The sequence below is a fragment of the Lissotriton vulgaris genome, chromosome 5 (assembly GCF_964263255.1).
Source record: "Lissotriton vulgaris chromosome 5, aLisVul1.2, whole genome shotgun sequence".
Classification (NCBI taxonomy): Eukaryota; Metazoa; Chordata; class Amphibia; order Caudata; family Salamandridae; genus Lissotriton; species Lissotriton vulgaris.
Genome location: NC_141693.1, coordinates 1392781234 through 1392806530, shown reverse-complemented (window position 1 = coordinate 1392806530; position 25297 = coordinate 1392781234). Strand labels below are relative to the sequence as shown.

Below are 25297 nucleotides of genomic sequence, written 5' to 3'. Positions count from 1 at the left end.
AGAATGTCGATAGGTTCGGTTTTAACAAACTGTGCCAATCTTACTCTCTTTCTCCAATCATTCAACCCACCTATGGTTATTGAATATACACTAAGGCTCGCCATACCCATTACAAAAAAGGCACCCTACTCTTTCCTGCAGAAAATATAACATGAAGATTTTTTCTGTACCATATATGTCATTTCCTAAAAGTACGAAAACTACAAAGATCGCTGTATCATAAATTCTCGTTTTATTTTGCTTTCCCCCCCTTACCCCCCAAACCTGTGACCCCCCCACACCTCAAACTACCCTCCCACCCTCACTCCTGCTTCCTACCCCCCTCCCACTGGAAGCACTCAGACCTTGGTCTGAGCTGATGATGGTTAAGTACAGCAGCACGGAGCGTGGGCGCAGCAATACATTAAACCAAAACAATCAAATGAACCATATCTTACCCCTCCCATACCCCCCTGCGAGAAAAAGAGAAAATAAAGAAGAGAAATCAAAAGAGTGAATCAAGGACTATAACACTAAACAGATCTAACAACCAAAAAAAAAAAAAAAAGAACAGTTATGTTATGCATTTTAAACCCCTCAATAGACTGAGTCTTCCGCTATCTAAGCTTATTTGAGTTACAGAGAGTCCAAAAACTCCCTTGCTTTTACTTCTGACGAGAAGTAGAGAGTCCTGCCATCCTTAATTATCTTTAACTGTGCTGGATTCACTAAGTAGACCTGGAGATGTTTATCCTGAAGGGGCTTAATCAACTGGCGGAGTCTCAACCGCCTCTCGACCGTTGCGTGGCAAAAATCCGGTCTCACAAAAAAGGTCACTCTCTCGCTAGATCTTTTTGCGTCAGGGCGGGCCTTTTCAGAGACAAGCTGTCGAAGAACAAAGTTTCCAAAGAAAATCAAGACTGCCCTTGGCTTGTCTCTGCTTCCAGCTCCCGAGCGAGGTCTAAACGGAGTGCGATGTATTCTTTGCATTTCCGCCGCCCAATTCCACTCCGATAATTCGGGGAATGCTGATTTAAAAAGGTTGATCATAAAGGCCCTGATGTCCGAACCCTCTGCCCCTTCCGGAACCCCCAGAACTCGCAGGTTATTGCGCCTTAACCGATTTTCCATGTCCTCCAGTTTCCACTGAATGTCAATAACCTGGGCGCTCTGGGAATCTACCTTAGATGATGCTGCTGCAGCTTCAGCTTCAGTTGACACTATCCGTTCCTCCAAGTTGGTGACTCTATCCCCCACATTAGTGTATGCCTTAGACAATTTTCTAACGACACCCTGCATCTTACGCATTGCTGCCTGTGCCTTCCGGGTATCCTGCCTTGCTTCTTCCCTATGCGTAAGGATGGTCTGATAGATGACACTAATAATGGAGGATAGGATGCGGGGACTTCGGTATTAAGACTTCCCTGAAGGGGTGTTGCTGAAGAATGATCCCTCGCCAGGTCTTGGATAGGTTGTGTATGGACACTTCCATGGGCAGCAAGTCTTTTAGCCGTGCTGGGGGGGTTCAGTTCCAAATCACTATCGGAACCCAGAATGCTTTCCTCCTCAGAGGACCTCACCTCATCTGACCATTCCGCATCCTCTGATACTGAGAAAAAACATTTGCTACTGTCTTTCTCCTTCTCTTGTTCTATATACATCTCATCTGTAAGAGTCAGCTGAGCTAGAGGAGGGCACAATTGTGTAATCTCTTTTGCTTTTACTCTGCCCACATCATCTTCAAACACCACAGCTTGCCCCGGAGCCAACTCCAGCTGATTACTTGACTGTGAGGATTGTTCAGGCACCGGTTGTGCGGTATTCAAAACGGGTTCAATTGACCCCCCACTATCAAATGCAGTCCCACCAGGTTGTTTGTCTGTACCTGTAAGTGCCAAGAGCTCATCAGCAATCACTTGTTCTTCGTTTCCGGCCGAATCATCGGCTTGCCCAGCCACAGCCACAACCACCGGCAGCGTCTCATCCACCTGCTCCACCTGCTCCACCTGCTCCTCTTCTTCATCCGGAAGGGGGGCAAGTTTAGGATCGATACCTGCTTCTTTGGATTCCTTACATTTTTGTGTTGCTGTCTCCTGGGCTGCGGGCTGCAGGACCACCACATCAGCATTCTTTTGGTTGTTGCCACCACGAATCAACAGCTCTGAAATTGAAGGGGACTGCCGTAGGCGCTGTGCCACTAATTTTCCTCTCCTGGTTTGCGCCGGTGATTCAGCATTTTCACCTATATTCAGTACTGCTGAGGGTGGAGAAAGGTTTGTTGTCTCATGCTGCGTTTGCTCTGTGCTTGGAGCATCTTCTTGGGCCATCTGTGCAGTCTGCATTGATTGTGCTGCCTGGGCTTTCTTCTTTGCAGCAGCCGCTGCCCTTGCTGATGCTCCTGCTATAGTTTTCGGGGCCATAGTTAGGCTAGTAATGACTGAATACAGCCCTCGTTCCAAGTGTCCAAGCAGAGCAGCTCCTCCCGCTGTTCTTCCCTCGGCTCGACCGACCTGCCTCGGCCAAACTCTGACACGCCCCCAGCGCCGCAAGCGTCAGCTCCAAAATGCCAGAACGGCCGCTAGCAGCAGCCTCTGTATCCCGTCTGCGACCGCGATCGGCCTCGCACCGTAGCCCGCTGCTCCGGTCTGCCAGGGGCTGTGGATCATCCGTGCACCTTCCCTCGGCTGGGTAAGTTGCTTCCTCGCTGTGGGGAGAGAGGTTGCTGCGCCGTGCCCGTGCTGCTGCTCCGCGGCTATCTACACAGCCGCCATCTTGCTTCGCCTTCACCGCAACCAATGTTGCTAAAGTCCGTTGAGAGGGAGAGAACAGGAAAGCACTAGATGGCGATCACCACACACTTAACAGTGCGAATGTCAAAAAGTCTGTGTCATGTCTAGTAAAGTTGTTGACAGGAAAAAAAAAACCTTCCAGTAGGAAACACAGTTGTTAAATTAACTTTTAAACTTTATCCACTTTTGATGTGTGTGGTACAGTGCACAGTGGCGTAGCTAGAGATTCTGGCGCCCGGGGCAATCCCCCAGATTGCCGCCCATGGGTGGGGGGGGGGCAGGTGAAAGCAAAGGTTGGAGCCGAGGTGCTGCATGCCCGACACTAACCTCGAACCCAATGCACGGTGTCAGAGCAATTTACATTACGTACAGATTGACAATAAATCACGCAAGTGCGTAAATCAGTGTACAAGATGTGTTGCATGAGTCAGTGAGGGTTAAAAGGTGTAGCAGTAACATATCCTATTTAGCTCACTGTGTTATATTAAAAGGCTTAGTATTTAAGAAATGCAAGTAACAAAAGGATCTCTGTTTAAAGCAGTAACCCACTCACCTAGCTACATTTAAAATGAAAAAAACACAATTCTGCCATCTGCAGATTACATGATGTGCTTTGCAGGCACATCTTTTGAATCTAAAAGTAAGGAGACGCTGCTCACGACGCTCAGCGTGAAGGGCTGTAATTAGCTGAATTGTAGTGTTGTGCTTTTTAACCTGACTTTGTTTTTTAAACACTCACCTTTGCCGCTTCCCCGGTCCACCTCTGACTTTAGGTCAGATTGTTGAGGAGGGAAGACGGACTCGCCGAGCACACCGGAAGTGATTAGACTTCCGTTGTACATCCTGCGCTAGTCAGACGGTCCCTAGGAATATAAGGGGATGCCTTTCCAAGCGCGCAACGGACGCGCCGACGGTGCGCCAAAGGCTGTCTGCACCCGTCGGTGCCAGTACGTCGCCTCTCACCAGGAAGTCTGGTCGCGACAAGCTGGTTGGACACACCTATACCAGGGAAACAATCATAGGCCTTAACACGTCAGTTACCCTATGTACTAGGACCCCACTATACCATCTGAGTGGCCCTTTTCAGTGCGCCTGTGGGTTCTCCCTACCTAAACCAACGGCGCTCACGCCCCCAATAATCACCTGCCCTCAACAATGGCTGTCAATCGCTCAGCTAAATGTAAGATCTTTAGCTAAACACTATGTCGAAGTGCACAATCTCATTGAGGACAATTCACTGGACATCTTGTTTCTTACTGAAACCTGGCTACAGGACGACATGACTACAGTCCTCAATTTGGCTGTGCCGTCCGGCTATTCAATACACACTTTAAATAGGCAAACAAGGGGTGGAGGCATTGCTGTGATGGTCAACTCACACTATCCCTGCCTTTTTACTAAAGTGGATATTGAAGGATGCGAATGTGCCCGCTTTAGCATCTTGATAAACCCTTATCTGACCCTATCTGGCGTTCTGATAAATAGGCCCCCCGGGCAAGATGGCAGCTTTACCAAGGCTTTCTTGGAAGCAGTAGGCTCATTAGCGGTAGGAACTGCTAATTTCAACATTTTTGGAGACTTGAATCTCCATTTCGACCTTACCTTGGACAAAAAGATAAACGGCCTGTTAGCTGACCTTGCAGCATTCCAACTGCGGCAATTGGTCAAGAGCCCTACCCATAGATCAGGACACCATTAGATCCCATCTTCTCTAATATGGAAGAGGCGGTAGTGGATGCCCCTATTCCGGTCCCTTGGTCCGACCATATGCTGGTCGGCATGTCACTGCCTTTAAAAGATTCACCAGTTATGGTCAATGGGCAATCTGCATACAATAGTTCTTGGTGAAAACTACTCCTTGACGACTTTTATGCCCTGCTTAGAGTAGACCCTCCAGAATCCTTTGACAACACAGAGTTGGGGTATGAGCTGTTTTGTACCTGGCTAACCCGGGCTCTGGATTCTTTGATCCCGGCCAGCTGGATCAAAGGCCGTTCCCAAGAATATAACCCATGGTATAGTGAGTCTCTAACTACCCTAAGGAAAATCTGTAAAAAAATCAAACGCAAATGGAGGAAATCGTATGATCCGAAAATAAAAGAACAATTCATTGCCGCACAAAAAAACTACCACAGAAGAATACGTAAGACACGAGCTGCCTACTATGCCAAAGAGATCAGGCTTAGCCCGAATCCCTCAAAATCTATTTTTAAGATCCTGAAGGATCTCAATGCCAAAAAAGCATCAATATCGGTGACTGTCTCTGAAACATACTGTGAAAAATTGGCCTCCTTCTTTGTAGATAAAGTGCGGGCGATCTATGGATCCTTTCTATCTGCACCTTTATCCATTCTTTCTAGTCCTGAGTCGATCAACAAACTTACGGCGATTCCTGAAATGTCCCAGGACGAATTTATTAGACTATGTGGGAAAATCAAATCTGGCTCTCCTGCGGACCCCTTCAAAAACTTCCCAATTTAGAGAGGCATCCGCGCTTGTGCTTAACCCCCTCCGCCTGATAATCAATTCTTCCTTTTAATCAGCCGTGATACCGGCGAGATGGAAACAGGCTTGGGTATCCCCCATTTTCAAAAAAGCCACATTGGACCCTACCAAGCCTGAGAACTTTAGGCCTATTTCCCTGCTCCCTTGGCTGGCCAAGGTGGCAGAATCCCACGTCAACAACACTCTGACGGGCTTTCTCTGCTCAAATAAAATTTTGGCTGCCTCACAGCACAGCTTCCGAGCTGGTCATAGCACAGAGAGGGCACTTTTGAGCATGACGGAACACCTTCGGACCATCTTGGACTCAAACGGCGGCACTGATCTTGTTGGATCTGCGTGCCGCCTTTGACACGGTCTTGCATGCGGTTTTGCTGCATCGAATGGAGGCGGCCGGTGTCGGAGGACTCGCTTTGGAGTGGTTCAGGGCTTTTCTAACTGGAAGATCCTTTCGGGTCTTCACCCCCGTTTCTGTCTAAGGAATGACCTATTGAGCAGGGAGTCCCCCAGGGCTTGGCACTTAGCCCTACGTTATTTAATCTTTACATACAGCCACTAGCTGAGGTCGCCAAGCGGTGGGAGCTTTCAATGGTGTCATACGCTGACGATACCCAGCTAGTGGTGGCTCTGACGGACAACTCCACTTTGAGCGCCTCTAAGTTTAAGAGTGGCCTAACGGCCGTGGTTAACTGGATGACCTCAAATTACCTACAGCTAAATGCCAGTAAGACGGAGGTCTTATCGGTGGGGAAAAATGCTTCTGCATGGGGAGAAAAATGGTGGCCCGAGACTCTAGGAAACCTTCCCGACCCAAAACCAGAAGTAAAAAACCTTGGAGTCTTAGTTTTATCACTCACACCAAGAAAACTGCAGCCACTTGTTTTGGGATCCTACGGAATCTCAAACCTATCCTAACATTTTTTGACCCTTCTACTCGCCAGCTCATTGTGCAATCAACCATCCTCTCTCGCTTGGACTATGCGAGCTCCTTGCTTGTAGGGGTCACCCAGGCAGAGATTGGAAGATTGCAGCGGGTGCAAAATGCGGCAGGTAGAACCTTGATAGGCCTCCCCGTTTTCTTCCGGTTGTGGACACCTTGAGCAAACTCCATTGGCTGCCTGTGGCCAAACGGATCAAATTCAAGGTTCTTTGTCTTTCATTCAAGATCCTGAAGCTCGTGACTCCACCTATGCTCTGCCCTCTCCTGACCCCATATGTTCCCCGACGATCCTTGCGTTCGGTTGGCCAGCACCTGGTAGCGGTCCCTCAGCTGAAACGCTCTTGCATGGGTGGCCGCTTATTCCGCTATCTGGCTACAAAACTGTGGAATGCCTTACCGTTCCAGCTGCGGGGCTTAAACGATCTCCTGATTTTCAGGAAAGCCATTAAGACTCACCTTTTCCCCTCAGATTGGACCCTTTGTACTGTTATGTTAGGGCCTGCCGCACTGTGCTAGAGGCAGTTACCCTCCTTGCTGTTTGATAAGCGCCGGGACGCCCCTCAGCTGGGGCAGCTGAGCACTATATAAAAATATGTAACATAACATAACATTAACTTTTTATACTACTTTGAGTCAGATCTGGGACTAAACAAACAGAAATCTCTTCAAGAAATATTTTAACCTCCAGGGTTGTCTCACCAATTATTATTCCCTGATATTTACTGGGCATCTCTGCAGCAGATGTCTTAACCCTATAAAAATATTAGAAAACGTAGACTCTGTAACCAATTAATCATAAAACATCTACTAACGTGCTTCTCCTTGTTGCCATTTTGTTTGTGTCAAGGTTTTATTTTTTATTTTTTTAATTAGTTGAGACGCAGATTTTGCATCGGGATTGCGCCTCATTTTTAGCACAACCCCAAAGCAAAATCCAATTTGGTAAATCTCATAATGTGCTTAAATGAACTCATGATATACCTAATAAAAACAAATGTGCGAGATCAAAATATCTGATGTTACTTCTTGTGATATCACTTACTGTGATGCCACATGTGATGTCATGCATTATGACATCACTGACTGTGATGGCACACATCACAATGTCACTTGCATACTGACTAACTAGGTTAGCCCCCCCCCCCCATATGCTGGAGGTGCACGAAAGTCCACAGCTTCAAGGTATTCCATTTTATGAAGGAAGAATTTTACCCAAAAACAAACCTGCTTTGCCAATTTTTTCCCCAAATGAACCCCCATTATTTTCAAGAGTAAAAAAAATACAATGTACCTATTTTTCCCCACAGCTACCGCAATTTCATGCTCTCTCATCCACATGCCTTCCAAAGTCATGTACTCCTTCTAAAAGAACTGTATAACTTCCAGTATTGCTGAAGTAACAGAGGTCAGTGACTAAATAGTCAAAACTGTGAGAACTACTCTCTTCTAACCTCCCCAGCAATTATAAATGTAAATGTAAATCACCCTACGTGGTAAAATGCAAACCCAATTACAGTGTCAACTGACTTCACAATTTCCCCAGAACTGTAAATGTTGCCCAGATTACAAAATTGAAAGAAAAAAGTTCCACAGCGGATCTGACAGCCAGCACCTCTGTATTCCGATGTCCCTCAAATGTCCAATTTTTTGTTGTGCTGATAACCTCCAGGACCTGCTGCGGTTTGGTCCTACTGGAAATCCAGAAGAAAACTTTAGAAACAGAATGGAGGCAGCACCAAGTATGAAGTAGACTAGGACCACGTTGTATCAAAAATATATTTTCTTTTATTTTTTCATTTTTAAGACAGCCAACGCGTTTCGCTCCCCAACCATGGGAGCTTCGTCAGGGCAAAGATGTTATTAGATCTTGAAGCGACGGAATGACGTAAGTGAAAAAGTTTGACCAAAACAGTAGTATGGATGCCGATATCAAAATTCCGATATCCGGATAATGTTATACACACGTCAAGAGCTTATGGGTAAAGGGCACGATTAACCAAGGAGGTAATATTTCCAAAAGATAATGTAAAATTTTGCGTCCAATGACAGGCACGTGCGCAGACCTTGATAAGCTGCTACCACAAATGCTCCATGCTTCCTGTTACAGCAGTGTCCTCATGACGGAGTTCGACCGAATCCGTCATGAGGACACTGCTGTAACAGGAAGCATGGAGCATTTGTGGTAGCAGCTTATTAAGGTCTGCGCACGTGCCTGTCATTGGACGCAAAATTTTACATTATCTTTTGGAAATATTACCTCCTTGGTTAATCGTGCCCTTTACCCATAAGCTCTTGACGTGTGTATAACATTATCCGGATATCGGAATTTTGATATCGGCATCCATACTACTGTTTTGGTCAAACTTTTTCACTTACGTCATTCCGTCGCTTCAAGATCTAATAACATCTTTGCCCTGACGAAGCTCCCATGGTTGGGGAGCGAAACGCGTTGGCTGTCTTAAAAATGAAAAAATAAAAGAAAATATATTTTTGATACAACGTGGTCCTGGTCTACTTCATACTTCGTGCTGCCTCCATTCTGTTTCTACAGATTACAAAATTGGTGCATGAGTCAAGGACCTAGTGAACGCCACATAAAATGCACATAGCGTTTCAGAATAAAACATTTATTTCTGCACTTGTCTTTTTATACACTTTTGAACCCACAAATGGTATTAAAGAAATTAGGATCGAGGCACCTCACACATAATATTTGTTCACAGGAAATCCACCACCCTTTGAAGGTGGGAGTGACGCCACAGTGGCCCAGGTGCTCCGCATCCAGAAAGCTGGTATTGCAACTTTCCCATACTTAACTCTCTTTCCAAGCACATGTGTCAGCTGGAAAGGCAAACGTGCTCAAGAAACAACGACTCCCCGTGACTTTGTGGGTACATGCAATGACCGGTGCTTGTGCCAAACTCTGCATGGAGTCATAAAGTTAATCGATGTCTCTACCCTTCTTGTCTTAATTAACCTTTTAATGTCTGTTTCTTTTCCGCGCCTTTATTCGTACATTTCTTAAGGTTGACCACAGCAAAAAAAAAATGAAGACATTTGAAGATGGTAAAATCCCAGGTAGCTTAACATCTATCAAGGTGCTGACATCTGGGCATTCACAACCCTTGGGGATACCTAAATACACCTCCGACTACAGAACCGGGTTCTAGTCTCGGCGGGGATTCTGGGCAAATCACTTAATTTCCCCGTGCCTAAAATTATCTGTCTATATGAAACGCAACTGGTGCTCCTGTAAATCGCGCTGATACCTTCGGTCAAGTTCAAGCTATATAAAACTCTGAGACAAAAAACCCCACCCTTTTAGGACCCTTCATCTGATTGGGCCTGGTGCGACACCTGTTAATTTTGAAACATTTTCAGAATCTGTATGAGTTCAGTGAGTGTAGCACCGCCACTCTGAATATCATTCCAGCACCACGTAGAAAAAAATATATATATAAATACTGAGTGTTCAACACTTTTATGACATCTGGAAAGATCTTTAACATACATGCCTTATCTTAACTGCAAATCCTTGCGGGCTCCCACTATTCTGATGAACACTGTGTGCACATACATTTTCCAATTTTAACACCTCAGAAACATTTCCTCTCGCAGTTTTAATGAATAAAAGATGCATTCTTCGCAATAACCTACTTTGAACTTATGCAGCAGCAGACATTCCATTTTACCGAAGGGCCGTCATTGGTAGCGCTTTCGTGAATTCTGCACAGAGGTGCGCTTGCACTTCATTCACGTGTGCAATGCTGCCACGGGCCCCCAGTGCAGCGCAGCCGCCGCCTCCCCCAAAACAGTGCCGCCTGGGGCGGACCGACCCCACAGCACCCCCCTAGCTACGCGCCTGACAGTGCAGCAAATGGGAAACGTCAGGAGAAATAAAAGCATTTCTCCTTCCTAACACCTGCTTCAAACTGGCGTTAAGGGTTTTGGGGCAAACACTTTCTACTATTGTTAGTAGATGGGGATTTCCATATAAAATATGTTAGGTTGCATGGGGGAACCCTTGAAAAATCCATGGAATGCCCCCTACATGCAGAGTAATGAAAAGCAGTGTTTACGCTGCTTTACATTACTTTAACGTAACTTTCCATCTCAAAACAAGTTTTGCGTTGGAAAGTAAATTTAAAAATACATTTTGTGTGGGCTTGTGTCACTTTGTGACACAAACTCTGCACAAAATATTTGTATATCTGTGCCTGTATGTGTGTACTGTGAAGTGCAGCAAAGCACATATGCAATTTATGGGATGTTTGGCAAAATGAAACCATCTCTCCTTGTTGGCATCTGCTTCAAGATGGTGTTATTTTTTATACAAAGCCAAGTGTTGCTGTCATAGTAGATTGGGCTTTGCATCAAAAACGAATCTACTCAAGTTACAGCCAAAGTGGCACAATGAAATGCAAAGTTTTATTTCCACTTTGAAATCTGCACCTTTTCAGCTCAAAACTCCTTTTGTGACTACTTTTTGTGCTGAAAGAGATTGTGTTGCTTTGGGTCACTATGCGTGACTTTGTCCAGTGCAAACCATGGGTATACTTAGCTCAAAGTGTGCCTTTAGCTACATGGCACGTAAGAGGCAAGATTTTATTATAAAACAAAGCTATGAACTTGTAACATGCTCCAGCACAACACCACATGCACGTAAAATAATTGCACTAGGTTGGTGCTGATTGGACAAACAGTGTAATGTTGGAAGCACAAAACACTACCCCATACCATGAAATCGAAATCATTTTACTTTCATTCTGGCACAATCAAAATCTGCTATGAAGTTATGCTCAAAGCAGATTGCTCCGATAAGTATATCCATAAATCTCCTTGGATACTCACTTCAGGGGCCATTCTCATTGTTAGACAAAGAAAAGAAAAATAATTATGAAACACTTGCCACCTACAAGCCTAAACACTGTCAAAAACATTAAACACGGGTTTCTTGGAAGCTATTTTGTCACCAGGTTACTAAACATGTGACTTATTTATTATGTAACTTACTTTATAATGGTTAGATGTTTAGTGACTTCATTGAAAAGTGTGTAAACAATAATAAACATATGATTGTTATTTGAAATATGCATCACCTTTTGAAACTAAAAAAACAAAGCACAATTTAAATTGCAAGGCTAAGAGCATTATAGAAGAAAAACAAAATCAAAGTTTGATGCAAAAAATGTGCACTTTATTGATATCACTTCAATGTCTATGATATTTCCTCTTCTTAGAGAATGGATAGTTCACTATTTATAGAAGTTCTTTTACTAAAACCTCTAACCAAGAAATATGTCTTAATTAAGAATCATCAATTGTATGTTACATACATTAATCTACCCACTGCGTCTAATACAGTAAATTAGGGACATCTATGGGAACAAATTAATAGATGGGGTATTGCACCTGTGGGTAATTAAAATTGATTATGAATCTGCATCAAGGCTCATAAACCCAGATTGAATTGGGGAATAATGGCTCACTGTTAGGAAAAATAGAAACACCACATGGGCTTAGTTCACAAACCATATTGGCACATCTTTTGTTTTCCACATAGATTGCAGATGCCCTGAAATATTGGGTAAAGGCCAGAACATACCATGGAAACTGGGAGAGGAACATCTGTCCCCTATATTTTATGCAGATTATACGTGATCTGTCCCTAGTTAGTTTACACAGACATTTGAATGAACTTGCTAATTATTGTTTCTCTAATAAATGATAAATGTGAAAAAAACAAAAGCAATGTTTTGTACAACATCATTGAGAATGATCAGATTGAAATGGTGTTTAGATAGTCAAAAAGTAAAAACGGTGTCTGAGTATCTGGGAATTATTTTCAGAATCACCCTTTCCAGTAAAGACATTTTGAGTCACAAAAAAAAGAGGCACAGCTGTGGCTGGGGCTCTGGTTCTACTAGTCCAGGATTTTGGCCATGAATCTGCAGAAATTCTTAGAGAGTCTATTTAGTGTATTACTCTAAGGGTGTGAGTGAATAGAACGAAGCAGATGAAATGTGTAGAGCAAACTGAGAAGCATATGGAAAAGATTGATTGGCCTCCCGAAAGGGTAATTGAATGTCACTATATTGTTGGAGCTCACATTGTTCAATACAAATTCCAAGAATAAGGAATTATTGGTATCATCCACAAAAGATACTCTTAGGAACAGCATTAAAAATTATCTCCTGTCTAAAAATAGTGTACATTGGATGTTACATTTGAGAAAATTACATCACAGTTTGACACACTTGGCTCCATAGACCCAGCTGAGTACTCAGTTATCTAGGAAGAAGTTATTGACAAAGGTGGTTAAAGAGTTGAGCAACAAAAAAGACCTAGAAAACTGCAAGAATAATAAAAACCTAAATTAAATGAGTAAGGCTTAATATACCAGAAGTATACAGTTATTTTGTAATGATAAAAAGGACAAAAAAGTTTGATGTTGGACACTGAAGTTGCATGTGTGCCAAGTGCCTTCTTTGATATTTTGGAAATTTCCTAAGAGCGACATTGGACCCAACCCAGGCAACATATAATTGTGTCCCTTTCGTAAAGAGGTTGTGAACACACTTATGCATTTCTTTTTTTCTTTATATGTATTTTTTGTTGGATGGAAAGAGATTTTAATGATGTGAATAAAATAAATGACTAAACAAAGCTTATGGGTTGTTAATTTGCCTAATGAAGAGTGATAATGTTCAGTTATAATGCTTACTTGTAAAATTCTTCCAAAGAGCAGGATTAAGACTAATTTGCATCATGCACAATAATGGAAGTGTGATAAATAAGTGTACTGTCTTGTTATCAACTTTCTTGGATAATAAAGTGCCCAATTGTGTCTGTCATAACTTTTATCTGGACTTTGAATTTGAATTAACACATTTTGGACCTTATCAAATTGAGATATTTGCTAGCATTATATACTGCACTATGCACCACACTTTTTGTATACAATCTATTTACACACTGATTATATACTCCAATATATGTTTTAACAACTATTTATCAGGATATATTGTGTATGTCAATTAATGTTTTGCTTTATATTTTTAATCTTTGTTTTGTCTATATTGGTATATTATCAAACATAATTACGCTGTAAAATAAAACTGAATGCATAGCCTTTTATTTATGACATTTGACTGAGGTATCAATGGTTGTTATTTTCATTCATTGTATTAGGTGGAAATAAAGGCCCACATTCACTAAAGCATTAGCATTAAAATTAATGTAAAGTGATGACAAGTGACACAAAGTCTTGCAAGGACATTTAATATTCAGTGCAAAAGTGTTTTTCCCTGAAAAGATTACTTTTTCTCACCACAAAACCCCTTTTGTGCTGTTTTACATCACTTTGCTTGGAGGGAAGATAAACACAAATGCCTATATATTTTAATGCGAACCACAATCTTTATACAGTTCTACCAATCACAATTTTTAGACAGCGCTACTGCAAAAACTGTTTAACGGAATCACACCAAATTTGGCAAGAAGCCAGATCTTGATCCAGAAAACGTGCATTTTGGAATTTAGTGTACATCTTTTCAGTAGTTTTGGAGAAATTAGGGTTAAAAAATGTGTTTATCTGGAGATTTGGGTACTCGAGTGTACCGCAAGAGCACCAATTAATAAATGGAAGCCTATGATTGGTGGAGAACCCTCTTTTTCCGTTAGACATCTTGCTCCTCTAAGAGCAAGATGTTTCTACGAGTCAGGTGGGAGTGGGCGCTTCGATTGGCTGACTGTTGGAGGTTTAGAAATTTAATTAAATGGCTCCCATTACTGTTTATTATTTAAAATTGCTGGTGTTGTGAGAATGAAGTAAACATGGTAACATTGGTCAACTCATTTTATAAAAATGTTTGGATCCTCTGAGACTCTTGCAGGATTGTGCCCATAAAATAGGGAGGGGTTTGAAAAAATGTCTTCTAGCTCTGCAATGCACATCTGTAACCTTAGGGAGGAGTCTCACTGCAGAAGTAGCTCATCATTACACCCAGGCCAGTCCCTCCCCACACCCTACTACGTGCACATATCCCCCTGAGGTTAGCTGTCAGTGGAGAGACCAGTCCCTCTTCCTACACTTCTATGCACATCTGTGATACCAGAGAGATGTATTTGTGGAGATGTCTGTTGTTTTCTACACCCTATTACAGACATTTGCTATCGAAGAAAGAGCTATTATCAAAAGAGGCTAGTCCCTCCTCATACCCTAGGATGCTCAGCTGTCAAGTAACAATCTAATATATAAATCTGTGATCAAAGAGAGAGGTCTCAGTGGAGAAGGCAGTCTCTGTTCACACCCTACTATGAATACCTGTTATCCCAGAGAGAAGACTTATTGGAGAAGGAAGCCTTTCCACACTCCCTTGCATGTCCACCTGTCAGCTCTGAGAGAGCTCTTAGCGGAGAATGTGGACACATGTCATTTAAGTGTGAGGTGTCAGTAGAAAGGCCAATAGCTCCTCACAACCTACTAAGTTCATGTGTCATGCAATAGAGAGATATGTACACACACACATAAGCACATGGAGAGAGAATATTTTCAATTGCAATGTCATTGTTAATCAATGTTTTCTAACCTCTTAATAGCTTTACAGCATGTACACAGATATCCTGGAATATTTACCTGGACCACACAAGAAGATACATGGATTAATGTGTTGTCTTGAAAAGTTTGTTGAAAGAAGAGTGAAAATGAATCAAGAAACATTGGATCCAAATTCTCCACGTGACTATATTGACTGCTTTCTCATAAAAATGGAGGAGGTAAGAGGGCTATGTAGTTTGCATTTATAGGGCAATAATAATAACACATGAAATGAGAGAGAAGATAACAGGAAAACACATGTATTGCAAACACATTTCTCAAAGTAAAACATATAACATTCTTCCTGTCCTTTTTTTGTTTCAAATCTCTCGGTAGGCCTAATCCTTATACTGTGTGCTGCAAGTGCATAGATCAATGCTATTTGCCAACTCTATGGTATTTATTTTGTTAAGCGCACTGTTAACTATGTAGGTGTATGAACATTAGGAGACAAAACTGATTATGCCACAGAAATAACAGTGCTGGCCATAGGGCCAAGTCTTCGAACCTTTACTAAAAAGCAGCATAACCTACATCCGAGGCAGACTTCCCAGAAGGTCTTCCCACAGTTTGATCATCCCCACCAAAAAAGCTTGCCACCGGACCCATTTGAATCTGGGTACAGACAGAACTATCCATTGCTGGAGCGGAGGGTGAGGCCCAGAACACAGCAGGTGATCTTGTTCCTGAGATACCCGAGTGATAAAGTGCTCAATGAATGTGGTTGAGGGTTTTAAAAAGATTCTCTCCACCACTGGGTTCCAATGCAATTGATCAAATGCATTTGAAGAAGAGGTGCGCCAAGGAAGACCCAGAGTAAATCTAGCTGCAGCATTATGGATGCTTTGAAGTATTTTCAGCAGGCTCAATGATAGACTCAGGAAGAGAGAATCAAGTTGCTCAGATGACACAGAATGGTCACCGGAACCACAACTTGGTGAGCTGCCATTGGAAGGAGTGGCAAAACACACAAGATAATGGACGGAATGTTGCACAATGGAAAAACATTCAACCCCAGTCACAGATCTGGGTTCAATCCATCGTTATTTTGCTCACCAAGTCACCCCAGTTCAGACATGGCCATATGCAAATCAGTCTTGACCCTGTGCCTCATGGGAACAGTCCAGCCAGAACTGCCAAGCCATGTCTTCCCTGGACCAGAATCAAGCATCCTAGACCGGTTTCTGGCTATCAGCCTTCATCAGCCAGGATAGCTTGACTCCAGTGGCTTAGTGAGCACAGGACCCACGTCTGGGCATACCATTCCCACATAGGATGAACAGCAAAACACACAAGATGATGGACGGAATGTTGCACAATGGCAAAACATTCACCCCCAGTCATAGACCTGGGTTTAATCCATCGTTATTTTGCTCACCAAGCCACCCCAGTTCAGACATGGCCATATGCAAATCAGTATTGACCCTGTGCCTCTTGGGAATAGTCAAAACCCGTATCAACAAGATGCATGTGGAAAATTGATAATTAACTTGTCTTTCCAAGGAAAGATCCGCCTCAAAGTAGCAGCCCACAGTTTGACAGAATTCTCTGAATCAGGAGGCTCAGAGCAGTATTCAGGCAAGAGCTTGGATGGAGGGGGTTGAAAAAGTTGGTTAGGGTAAATCCAGAGAACCTCAATTTCTCATAATTAAACCGTTTTTGCTATTAATAATTTGTATTGCTTTCTAGCCAAAACAAGCTGGTACATACATTAGTAAAACAACGTTCAGACAATTCACCCACAGGGTATCCAACATTGAAGTGACCATAAATAGCACTCAAAGCTGTAACGAGGGCTTTATGTACTATGACTTGCAAACCTGAAATTCTCTTCTGTCCCTCCTGTCCCTATCCCCACCCACTTCCTCTCTCCACTCACTTCCTTTGTATTGAATGGAAATGAACAGAAACAAATATCATGAAGATAAAAAGAAAGAGTGAAAGACAAAACTCCTACCTACCCAAGGATCCATTTTGTTTTGAGCAGTGGTCGATCCTTTCAGGGTAGGCCATACTCATCCTTAAACTACCAAGTCATACCCTGCCCTATGAACTGAGGTTAGAGCTCCCTTGTAAAACTACAGGCATTCAGTGCCAGGTCATAGGAAGTTACTCCAGATCTTATCGCAGAGTTGGAGACAATCCTCTAATTTATAGACAATTCATTCATAAGTGGCAACAAGGGACTTTTCCTTGAGCCAATTGTAAGGAGTTGCCTTCCAATTTCAGAGACGGCAGTGTTTAACAACCGTCAGTGCTGTTGTGCACCAAAGGTGCAATTGTGGAATCATTTCTAGGTAGAAGGTGACATCATTAAGCAGCTCAGTTGCACCATTCAGGTTCCCTCAATCCTCACGTGTGTGCACAGCGCCGCCCTAATTGAGTTCCACTACGTTCAGTAATGGGCATTCCTAAATTGTATGCTTAAAGTCACCATCTGCTGTCTTGCATTTCCAACAAGATGGATCAATGAAGATCTGTTCCTTGTGTAATCTTTGTGTGCACCAATGCCACCTATGCAAGATCTTACAGTATTCTGATTTTAATCTAGCCTTCGGTGAATAATTGTTATACTGCATGAGGAGGGTGGATCTTCCATGAATTCTAGCAAAAGGCTTATAGACCACCACTCTTTAAAATGGGTATGCATTGGGACAGTGTTAAGCTGATTAGAATTCCATATAGGCCAGAGACGACCCACTTGTAGGTTCCCCATTGTTGAAGGTTAGATTTACAGGGGATGTCAGCAGAACAATGGTTAGGCCTACTAGCAATGCAAGTAAACAGTGGGACAAGTGACAGTATCTACATGACTGACATGTATGTGCATCCACAAACGAAAATATTCTGCCATCCAACCAATGTGGTGTACTCCACGATGAATGAAGTCTGTCCACATGGGTTCTCAGAAGGCTTTCTGACCTTTACCATTGCCTCATAAGTGCCCCCCCTGCATTGAGTCCCACGACTACTCTCATTAAGCTATGAGCCTAAAGCTACAAAAAGGAAGTGCCTTGAGGACAGTGTAGGCATTGACCAGCTGCTGTTTCTCCTTCAAATAAAGGGCCCCAAAAAATCCTGGTTTACCCATCAATAATTTTTCAATGGGCACCCAGCTTGATGTTTCAATGATGCATGAAATACGTTTTTGAGCTGTGCAAGATGGAACAACAATCAGGAGATTTCAGTTTTGAGTATCTTAAGGCCAACGATTTCCATACTAGCATAGAGTTTGTGCAGTTTCCATCTGGGTTTTCTCTGCCTACAGAGATACAGCTTGATCATGAGGGTAAGGTCTGTGAGGATTGATTTAATTAACAGTAGGGGGATCATAGTGAATTTATAGTTGATCCCTGGGGCAACATTCATTTTATGCACCTGAACCTTGACCAAAGGGAAAGATTTAAGGCCAACAATTTGTTCAGATCTTAGTAACTCCTAGTTATCAAAGGATTAATGCTATTCGCCCCAAATTTGCTAAACTGGGATTCAAAATAATGCACATGTACTTGAATTTGGAGGGTTACCAGTGGAATAGATATGGCCCTAGTGCAGTTATTGTGGTGGTGCAGGTCCAGGGAATTGCCTCACATTTCTCCTAGTAAATGTGATAGCCCATGAATATGGAGCAGCCAGAGATTAGTGCAGTAAGATGTGATTGGGAGGTAGAGGGAGATGACAGCATCATCAGCATATAATAATGCCTTAAGTTCCCAGTAGAGGTAGGATTGCCATGGATTCTGGGTGCAGACAAATGGCTACTGCCAGAGGCTTGTCTACCAGCATGAAGAGTAAAGGGGAGAGTGAGTTTCCCCGTTTATTCCCTCAGGATCAGAAGGGGTTGAGAGATGTGCCCATTGCTGTAGACCACAGCAGTGGGGTTCGCAAATAACCATTTAATCTTAGTCAGAAATTCTGGACCAAAACCCATGAGTTCTAATAACCAGATCAATCCCCCCTACCCCACTGTGTCCACGGTCTTGTTGGAATCCAGAAATATAAGCAGTTTCTTATCCAGCTTGTCCCGTTCCTGCCAGAGGACGTGCATCTGTGTCCAAAGGTGAGTAGTCAAGGAGCAAGGGGGCAAATCTTTCAGTCTATTTGCTGATACTTTTTGCTAGCAAATAGACTCAGTACTGATCAACACGATTGGTCAGTACCTGGTTCAATCAAGTGTATTTTGTTCCAATTCCAACAGAACAATAATTCTAGCCATATTAGCCTCAGTGGGTGTGGGAGACCCGTCTTCCATAGTATTAAACAGCAGGAGGACTCACAGTTCCTTGTTGTAAAATTCTGTAGGATAACCATTTATCCAAGGGATGTTATAAGTGGGGAGGCTATCAATGGCCTAGCACACCTTATCTTCTGTTATGTCTTTTGCAAGTTGGTTTGACCCTTTCAACAATAATTTAGGAAGCAAGAGTGGAGAAAGGAAGCTTTCCTCCTCCTACCACATATCCATACCATCGGCCCTATTTATTTCTTCAGAAAATGATCAGAATGTCTAGACAATATCTGCTTGAGTGGTAAAATCTATTCTCACCAGAGGTATTTTCGATGGCAGGGATCATACATAAGGCTACCTGCTGATGTAGTTGATAGGCTAGGAGATGTCCAGCTTTCCTCCCGATTCGTATTGTCTCTGCTTCTGGGCAAGGAGAGATTTTTCTGCTTGGGAGTTGAACAATTCATTGAGTTCTGATTTATTCCTCAATAGGCTCAATAGGTCCCTTGATATGGGTTGGGAGTGTATTGTCTTGTATCATGCTGGTGGGTGGGCTATTTGTGATTCTAGTGTCTTTTGACTAGCAAGCACCTCCCTTCTTTTAAGAGTTGAGTGACAAATCTGATCAGCCTGGGCCTCAGGTTTGGGCCTTTACTAAAAATGAGAGACACGTTGCTGCCTGGTTAAACCCTCGGTGAAACGCTGCAGTTGAGTGCTGCTTCATTGCTGAAGGGGAGAGCCAGCTACTGCGAGGAATCCTGCCGGAAAATCCATCACTTCTGGCGGCCCCCGCTGCACGGGAGCCGCTCGTGCAGGGAGGCTGTGGACTGTTAAGCCTCTTGAACCCTACGCCTATTGCGGGACTGCGAGGACCAGCATGCTGAGCGGCTGGTGATCGGCCGTAGCTGGTCCTCTTCCCGCCCTACCTTCTGCCTGGTTAAAGCCTCGGTGAAACGCTGCAGTTGGGTGCTGCTTCATTGCTGAAGAGGAGAGAGCCAGCTACTGCGAGGAATCCTGTCGGAAAATCCATCACTTCTCGCGGCCCCCGCTGCGCGAGAGCCGCTCCTGCAGGGAGGCTGTGGACTGTTAAGCCTCTTGAACCCTACGCCTATTGCGGGACTGCGAGGGCCAGCATGCTGAGCGGCTGGTGATCGGCCGTAGCTGGTCCTCTTCCCGCCCTACCTTCTGCCTGGTTAAAGCCTCGGTGAAAAGCTGCAGTTGAGTGCTGCTTCATTGCTGGAGGGGAGAGCCAGCTACTGCGAGGAATCCTGCCGGAAAATCCATCACTTCTCGTGGCCCCCGCTGTGCGGGAGCCGCTCGTGCAGGGAGGCTGTGGACTGTTAAGCCTCTTGAACCCTACGCCTATTGCGGGACTGCGAGGACCAGTATGCTGAGCGGCTGGTGATCCGCCATAGCTGGTCCTCTTCCCGCCCTACCTTCTGCCTGGTTAAAGCCTCGGTGAAACGCTGCAGTTGAGTGCTGCTTCATTGCTGAAGGGGAGAGCCAGCTACTGCGAGGAATCCTGCCGGAAAATCCATCACTTCTCGCGGCCCCCGCTGTGCGGGTGCCGCTCGTGCAGGGAGGCTCTCGACTGGTAAGCCTCTTGAACCCTACGCTTATTGCGGGACTGCGAGGACCAAGATGCTGAGTGGCTGGTGATCGGCCGTAGCTGGTCCTCTTCCCGCCCTACCTTCTACCTAGTTAAAGCCTCGGTGAAACACTGCAGTTGGGTGCTGCTTCATTGCTGAAGGGGAGAGCCAGCTACTGCGAAGAATCCTGCCGGAAAATCCATCACTTCTCGCGGCCCCCGCTGCGTGGGAGCCGCTCGTGCAGGGAGGCCGTCGACTGTTAAGCCTCTTGAACCCTACGCCTATTGCGGGACTGTGAGGACCAGCATGCTGAGCGGCTGGTGATCGGCCGCTGCTGGTCCTCTTCCTGCCCTACATTCTGTTATTTAGCCCCCACCCCTACCACGAACGCGGGACGCGCGCGGGTGGGCGCTGGGCGAAGCCCGGGCCAAGGGCGGGACCGTTTCAGCCTGTTCCAGACCGATCAAGACCGGACCGGGCCCCCCCTATTGCGCGTCAAATCGGGTGGGACTAAAAACCGTATGTACTGCAAATCTTCCTATTGACTACGTGAGCTTGTGTCCCATAGTTGAGTTATTGCTAATAGGATGGCCACTCGTGAAAGCAGGAGCAAGGCAGCAAAGGGGACAGCAAAGGGGGGGGGGGGACAGCTAACAGGTACTCTTGATAACTTCATCACTAGAGCTAACTCTGTAATAGACCAAGGCATAATTTTGATGGAAAAAAGAGTATCATTGGACCTAGCAGCAGCCAGAAGAATGTCACAGGACCCTGCAATGATCAAAAGATCATCCCTGGGTCAGATAGCATCTTCCAGAACCCCAGAACATATTGGCCGCTCAGTCCCTACTGTATTACTTGCAGATGTGCACCACACTCCTAATTCACATCCCGAGTCATCTACTGTTGCTCAAGTACCAATACATCAACCCAATGACTCTATAATCCTTCCAGGGTCAGTTGCTGGGGATGAAGACTTAATTGAAACCTTGGAGCGGGAGGGCCAGGAAGATGAGGCCAGCAAAAGACAATTACGTGGGAGACAGGAGGGTGCTATATCAAAACGCAAATGCCTGACCGCGCCTGCACCTGCTCATAATAATAGTAAAAAAGCAAAAGTTACAAAAGCACAGGAGAATAGGGACATAGTAAATAAAAAGGGGGAGGCAACAGGAGCAATACGACAGGTAGCACAAAGTGGGAGTAACGAGGCTGATGTTCAAACCATTGTCAATCTAGATATAACAGAAGACACTCAGGACCCTCTACTTAGAAATGAGCGGGGAGACAGCAGAGCTGGGTTGATAGATGATGGGACCTCAATCCTGCTAAAGAATATGGGGGAAATTTAAAAAAAACTCCTAAACCCACTGGAAACGAGACTGACACGGATACAAAACCAGCCATTAGAGGTAGAAAAAAGTATCATAACACTGGCAAGCCTCAGTATAGTTGGCTTACCTTCGAAAACCTCTGAGGGTACTGCACCAATAGTACCAATAGTACTAGTACCTGATAAGACTATACCTCAACCTGCTATCCAGGGTATTAGTAAAAACAGTAATAATGCTATTGTGGAAAAATTAGTAAACCCTGATACAATAGCGAAGAAAACCCAGTACAGAATAATAAAGTCAATAAAACCAACCAGCAGGATCAGAAAGGACATCTGATCGAGAGAAAACCTAGGGGAGGCTACATTAATCTCCCACCAAACGTCAGCCCCTATGTAATTGTTCTGATAGGGGTAAAGTATCCTATTGGTTAAACGAAAATAGGCCCCTTCCTACACATATAAAGAGTAAAATTTTAATGGTACGAAGGGTTCCCTGGATAGGGCCCACAAGAAAAACAGTAAGTGGTGATTGTGTGGTAATCAATTTTGAAGACCCGCGAACTGTGCACCATATATGCTTATGAGATTCCCAAGGAGGGAACTCCGCAATTGAAACTAGACCTCTTTCGTTTTTTTATCCTCTCAGGATATGTCCTGAAGGTGGCGGAAGTTGGACTAGGGTCAATTATCATTCTCAGAGTGGGACATGTGATAGGGGCATGATCAATCCAAATCAATGGGCAGGGGCACCAACCTATAATAGATTCAGCTGTTTAGATGCAGTTGATTGACTGAAGTTAGCCACGGGCTGTGCATCCAGTATCGAAGGCAAATCACACACGCCGAGCCCTATGCCCAATCATGACCATGGGAAAGGATATATAGAAGTTTCCAGTGCCCTTAGTAGTGAAGGAGAAGCCATGGCAGCTAGTGACCAGGGGATCGGACCACAGGACCCACCAACACAATTCATGAACAATTCATAGTAGTATAATTTAAAAAAGTATTTGCAAAAATGTTATAGATACTTGCTAACTTCTCGCCGTGCTCCAGCATGTGTGCCCATTTGACAGAGCGGTGGTTATTACTAACTATGATATTATCCATACAATTACTTGGGTTACTTCTACTCTATGCTAAGCTAGTCAATATACTACTTTTTAGGACTAGTTCAAGCAGACGATGATTGCGCTCCACTCTTGGTATAATTTTTAGATCTACAGCATAGTGCCAAATATCAAATGATAAAATAATGTAATCTATTTTACTTTGAGTAGTACTTCTCCAAAAGGTTGGTGCCTTTAGTCAATCTGATGGAAGGCAACCATTACATGCCCTCAAGCCATGTCTCACTGTCAGTCTCATTATTTGGAGTGTTAGGGTAGTACACAAGACCGGTTTACAGTTAGATAAAACAGGGATCTTGTTCGCCAGATCTTCATCTTCTAAAATCATTCCGAGCCCCGTAATGGGTTCATAGGTGCAATTTCCACCAATTACTATACTTGCACTAGTGTCCCCTAAAGTTAAAATGGACTCCTTTAATGCCAAACCTGGTCTGTTATAAATATTATATATATGCAGCACCCATTTATCCTTGGTCACTATTTTGATCCCTAATATATCTAAGGAATCCGTCACTAATTGTGTTACACTAATATCGCTGGTCATCTTGACCCAGATAACATAGACCACCAGAGGCTCTTCCTCTTATGGACGGAACAGCTGCTATGTGAAAACTTTTGTATCCCACCCTGTGTATGTTCTTAGTTGACCATGTCTCCTGTAGCAAACAAATATACCGTTCCACTCAGGATCCCTGGTGTTCTTTTTAAGAACCGTGATGTTCCATTAAATAATTTTTAAGTCGGGACAAGCTATATAGTTTGCATCACGTATAGGTTCTTCACTAGTTTTTATATCAATGCCGTTTAAGAGCAATAACTCATCCTTACTCACACAGCATTTTTCTTCTCATACAGGTTCCCAATGGGTAGTATACTTGTCCCTTCTATTTCCCTATCTAATGCAGTAAATACATTTGCAATAGATTTTGGCTGATGCAGTCAGTCTACTGCTTCCAACAGAGATAACTCCTGAAATCTATTAGGGGTGTCTGAGAATAGTAAATTAACTTGTTCTTTATTTGCTCCAGTTTCCGAGGGTTTATAAAAATATCCCAATGGTAATGCGTGGATATTAGTTTTCCAAGTTAGAGTTTCCTCATGTGCTTTCAGTAGGGTGCGGACTGTATGGGGGTGTCTAAAATTTACAACAATGCAGTCTCCCTGTATATCTTTAGGGGAACCTCCCACCCATCCTACCCTACGCACCATCAGATTTTCACTTGTTTTGTTTATATTAAACCTGTTATATTTAGATAACCAATCTACAGCATTGTTCCTCAAGTTATGCCAGGATTCACTCTGATCCCTCTTCTGTGCAGGGACGCCTGCTAGAACTAAAACATAGGGACACGTGGCAGGTGGCAAATTCAATTTATCTAGATTAGGAATCAAGTCTGTCCCCTTGGGGCTATACATTGTTGCCCTACAACTGGCACGCTCTGAGCCAGATAGGATGTTATGTGGACTGACAGTGGACTTCCTCTTTTGCTCATGTGCCCTTACAACCTCCGCACCATTTCTTAACTGGGCTCTACTTGAGGATCCTGTGCCTGATTGGTTTAAGATTTTTGATGTTTTATCCACATCATCACAGACTCTCTTATCCCCTGTGAGCAGTTTTAAATCGGCTATTAGGGTTGCCCCTTCTGTGATTATACCGTTTCCTTCTCCAATGTTCTTGCTTAGAAGGTGAGATACTGTATTTCAAGCCATTTTGTAGTGAAGAATAAATGTAAAAAATAATTGCAGCAATCAATATTATTGCAGAGAATGGAAAAGCACAGAATGTAAACAATATGAAATGAGATAAGATTTTACATAGTTATTTTTTAAGGAGACATGCATGCCAAATCTTTAGCGCCAAAGGTTTGTAGTAATGAGGGCTCAGTATTTACTTGTGAACAGGCGTGTAGCTGACGTCTGTCACCTATATGTGCAGATGACAGCTGCCACCGAGGTTTCCAGTCAGAGACTCAGCTACTAGAATGAATTATGCTTCCAAAAAAAGGCAGTTTATGAAATCATGAACTTGGTATGGCTCTGCTTGGAGCAACATTGCTCTGCTGTTTGGAAATGCTTCAGAGCTCCCAGTCTCTATAATGGGGAGACCTGTGAACAGCTCATTTATGCCACCCAAATCATTTATTTTGGGGAGCATAAATCTTGTGACCATGACTAGGAAAGAAACTTGAGAAATCTCTTACACAC

At 43.8% G+C, this 25297-nt stretch overlaps 1 protein-coding gene across 1 annotated transcript in view; it reads left to right on the top strand.

Annotated features, from left to right (window-relative positions):
- Positions 1–25297, top strand: part of LOC147712642 (cytochrome P450 2G1-like) — a 227150-nt gene that overhangs the window by 105924 nt on the left and 95929 nt on the right. Inside the window, exon 5 of the mRNA XM_086923337.1 lies at positions 14812–14988. Within this exon, the coding sequence (XP_086779463.1) occupies positions 14812–14988 (177 nt within the window). The remainder of the gene's footprint in view (positions 1–14811; positions 14989–25297) is intronic.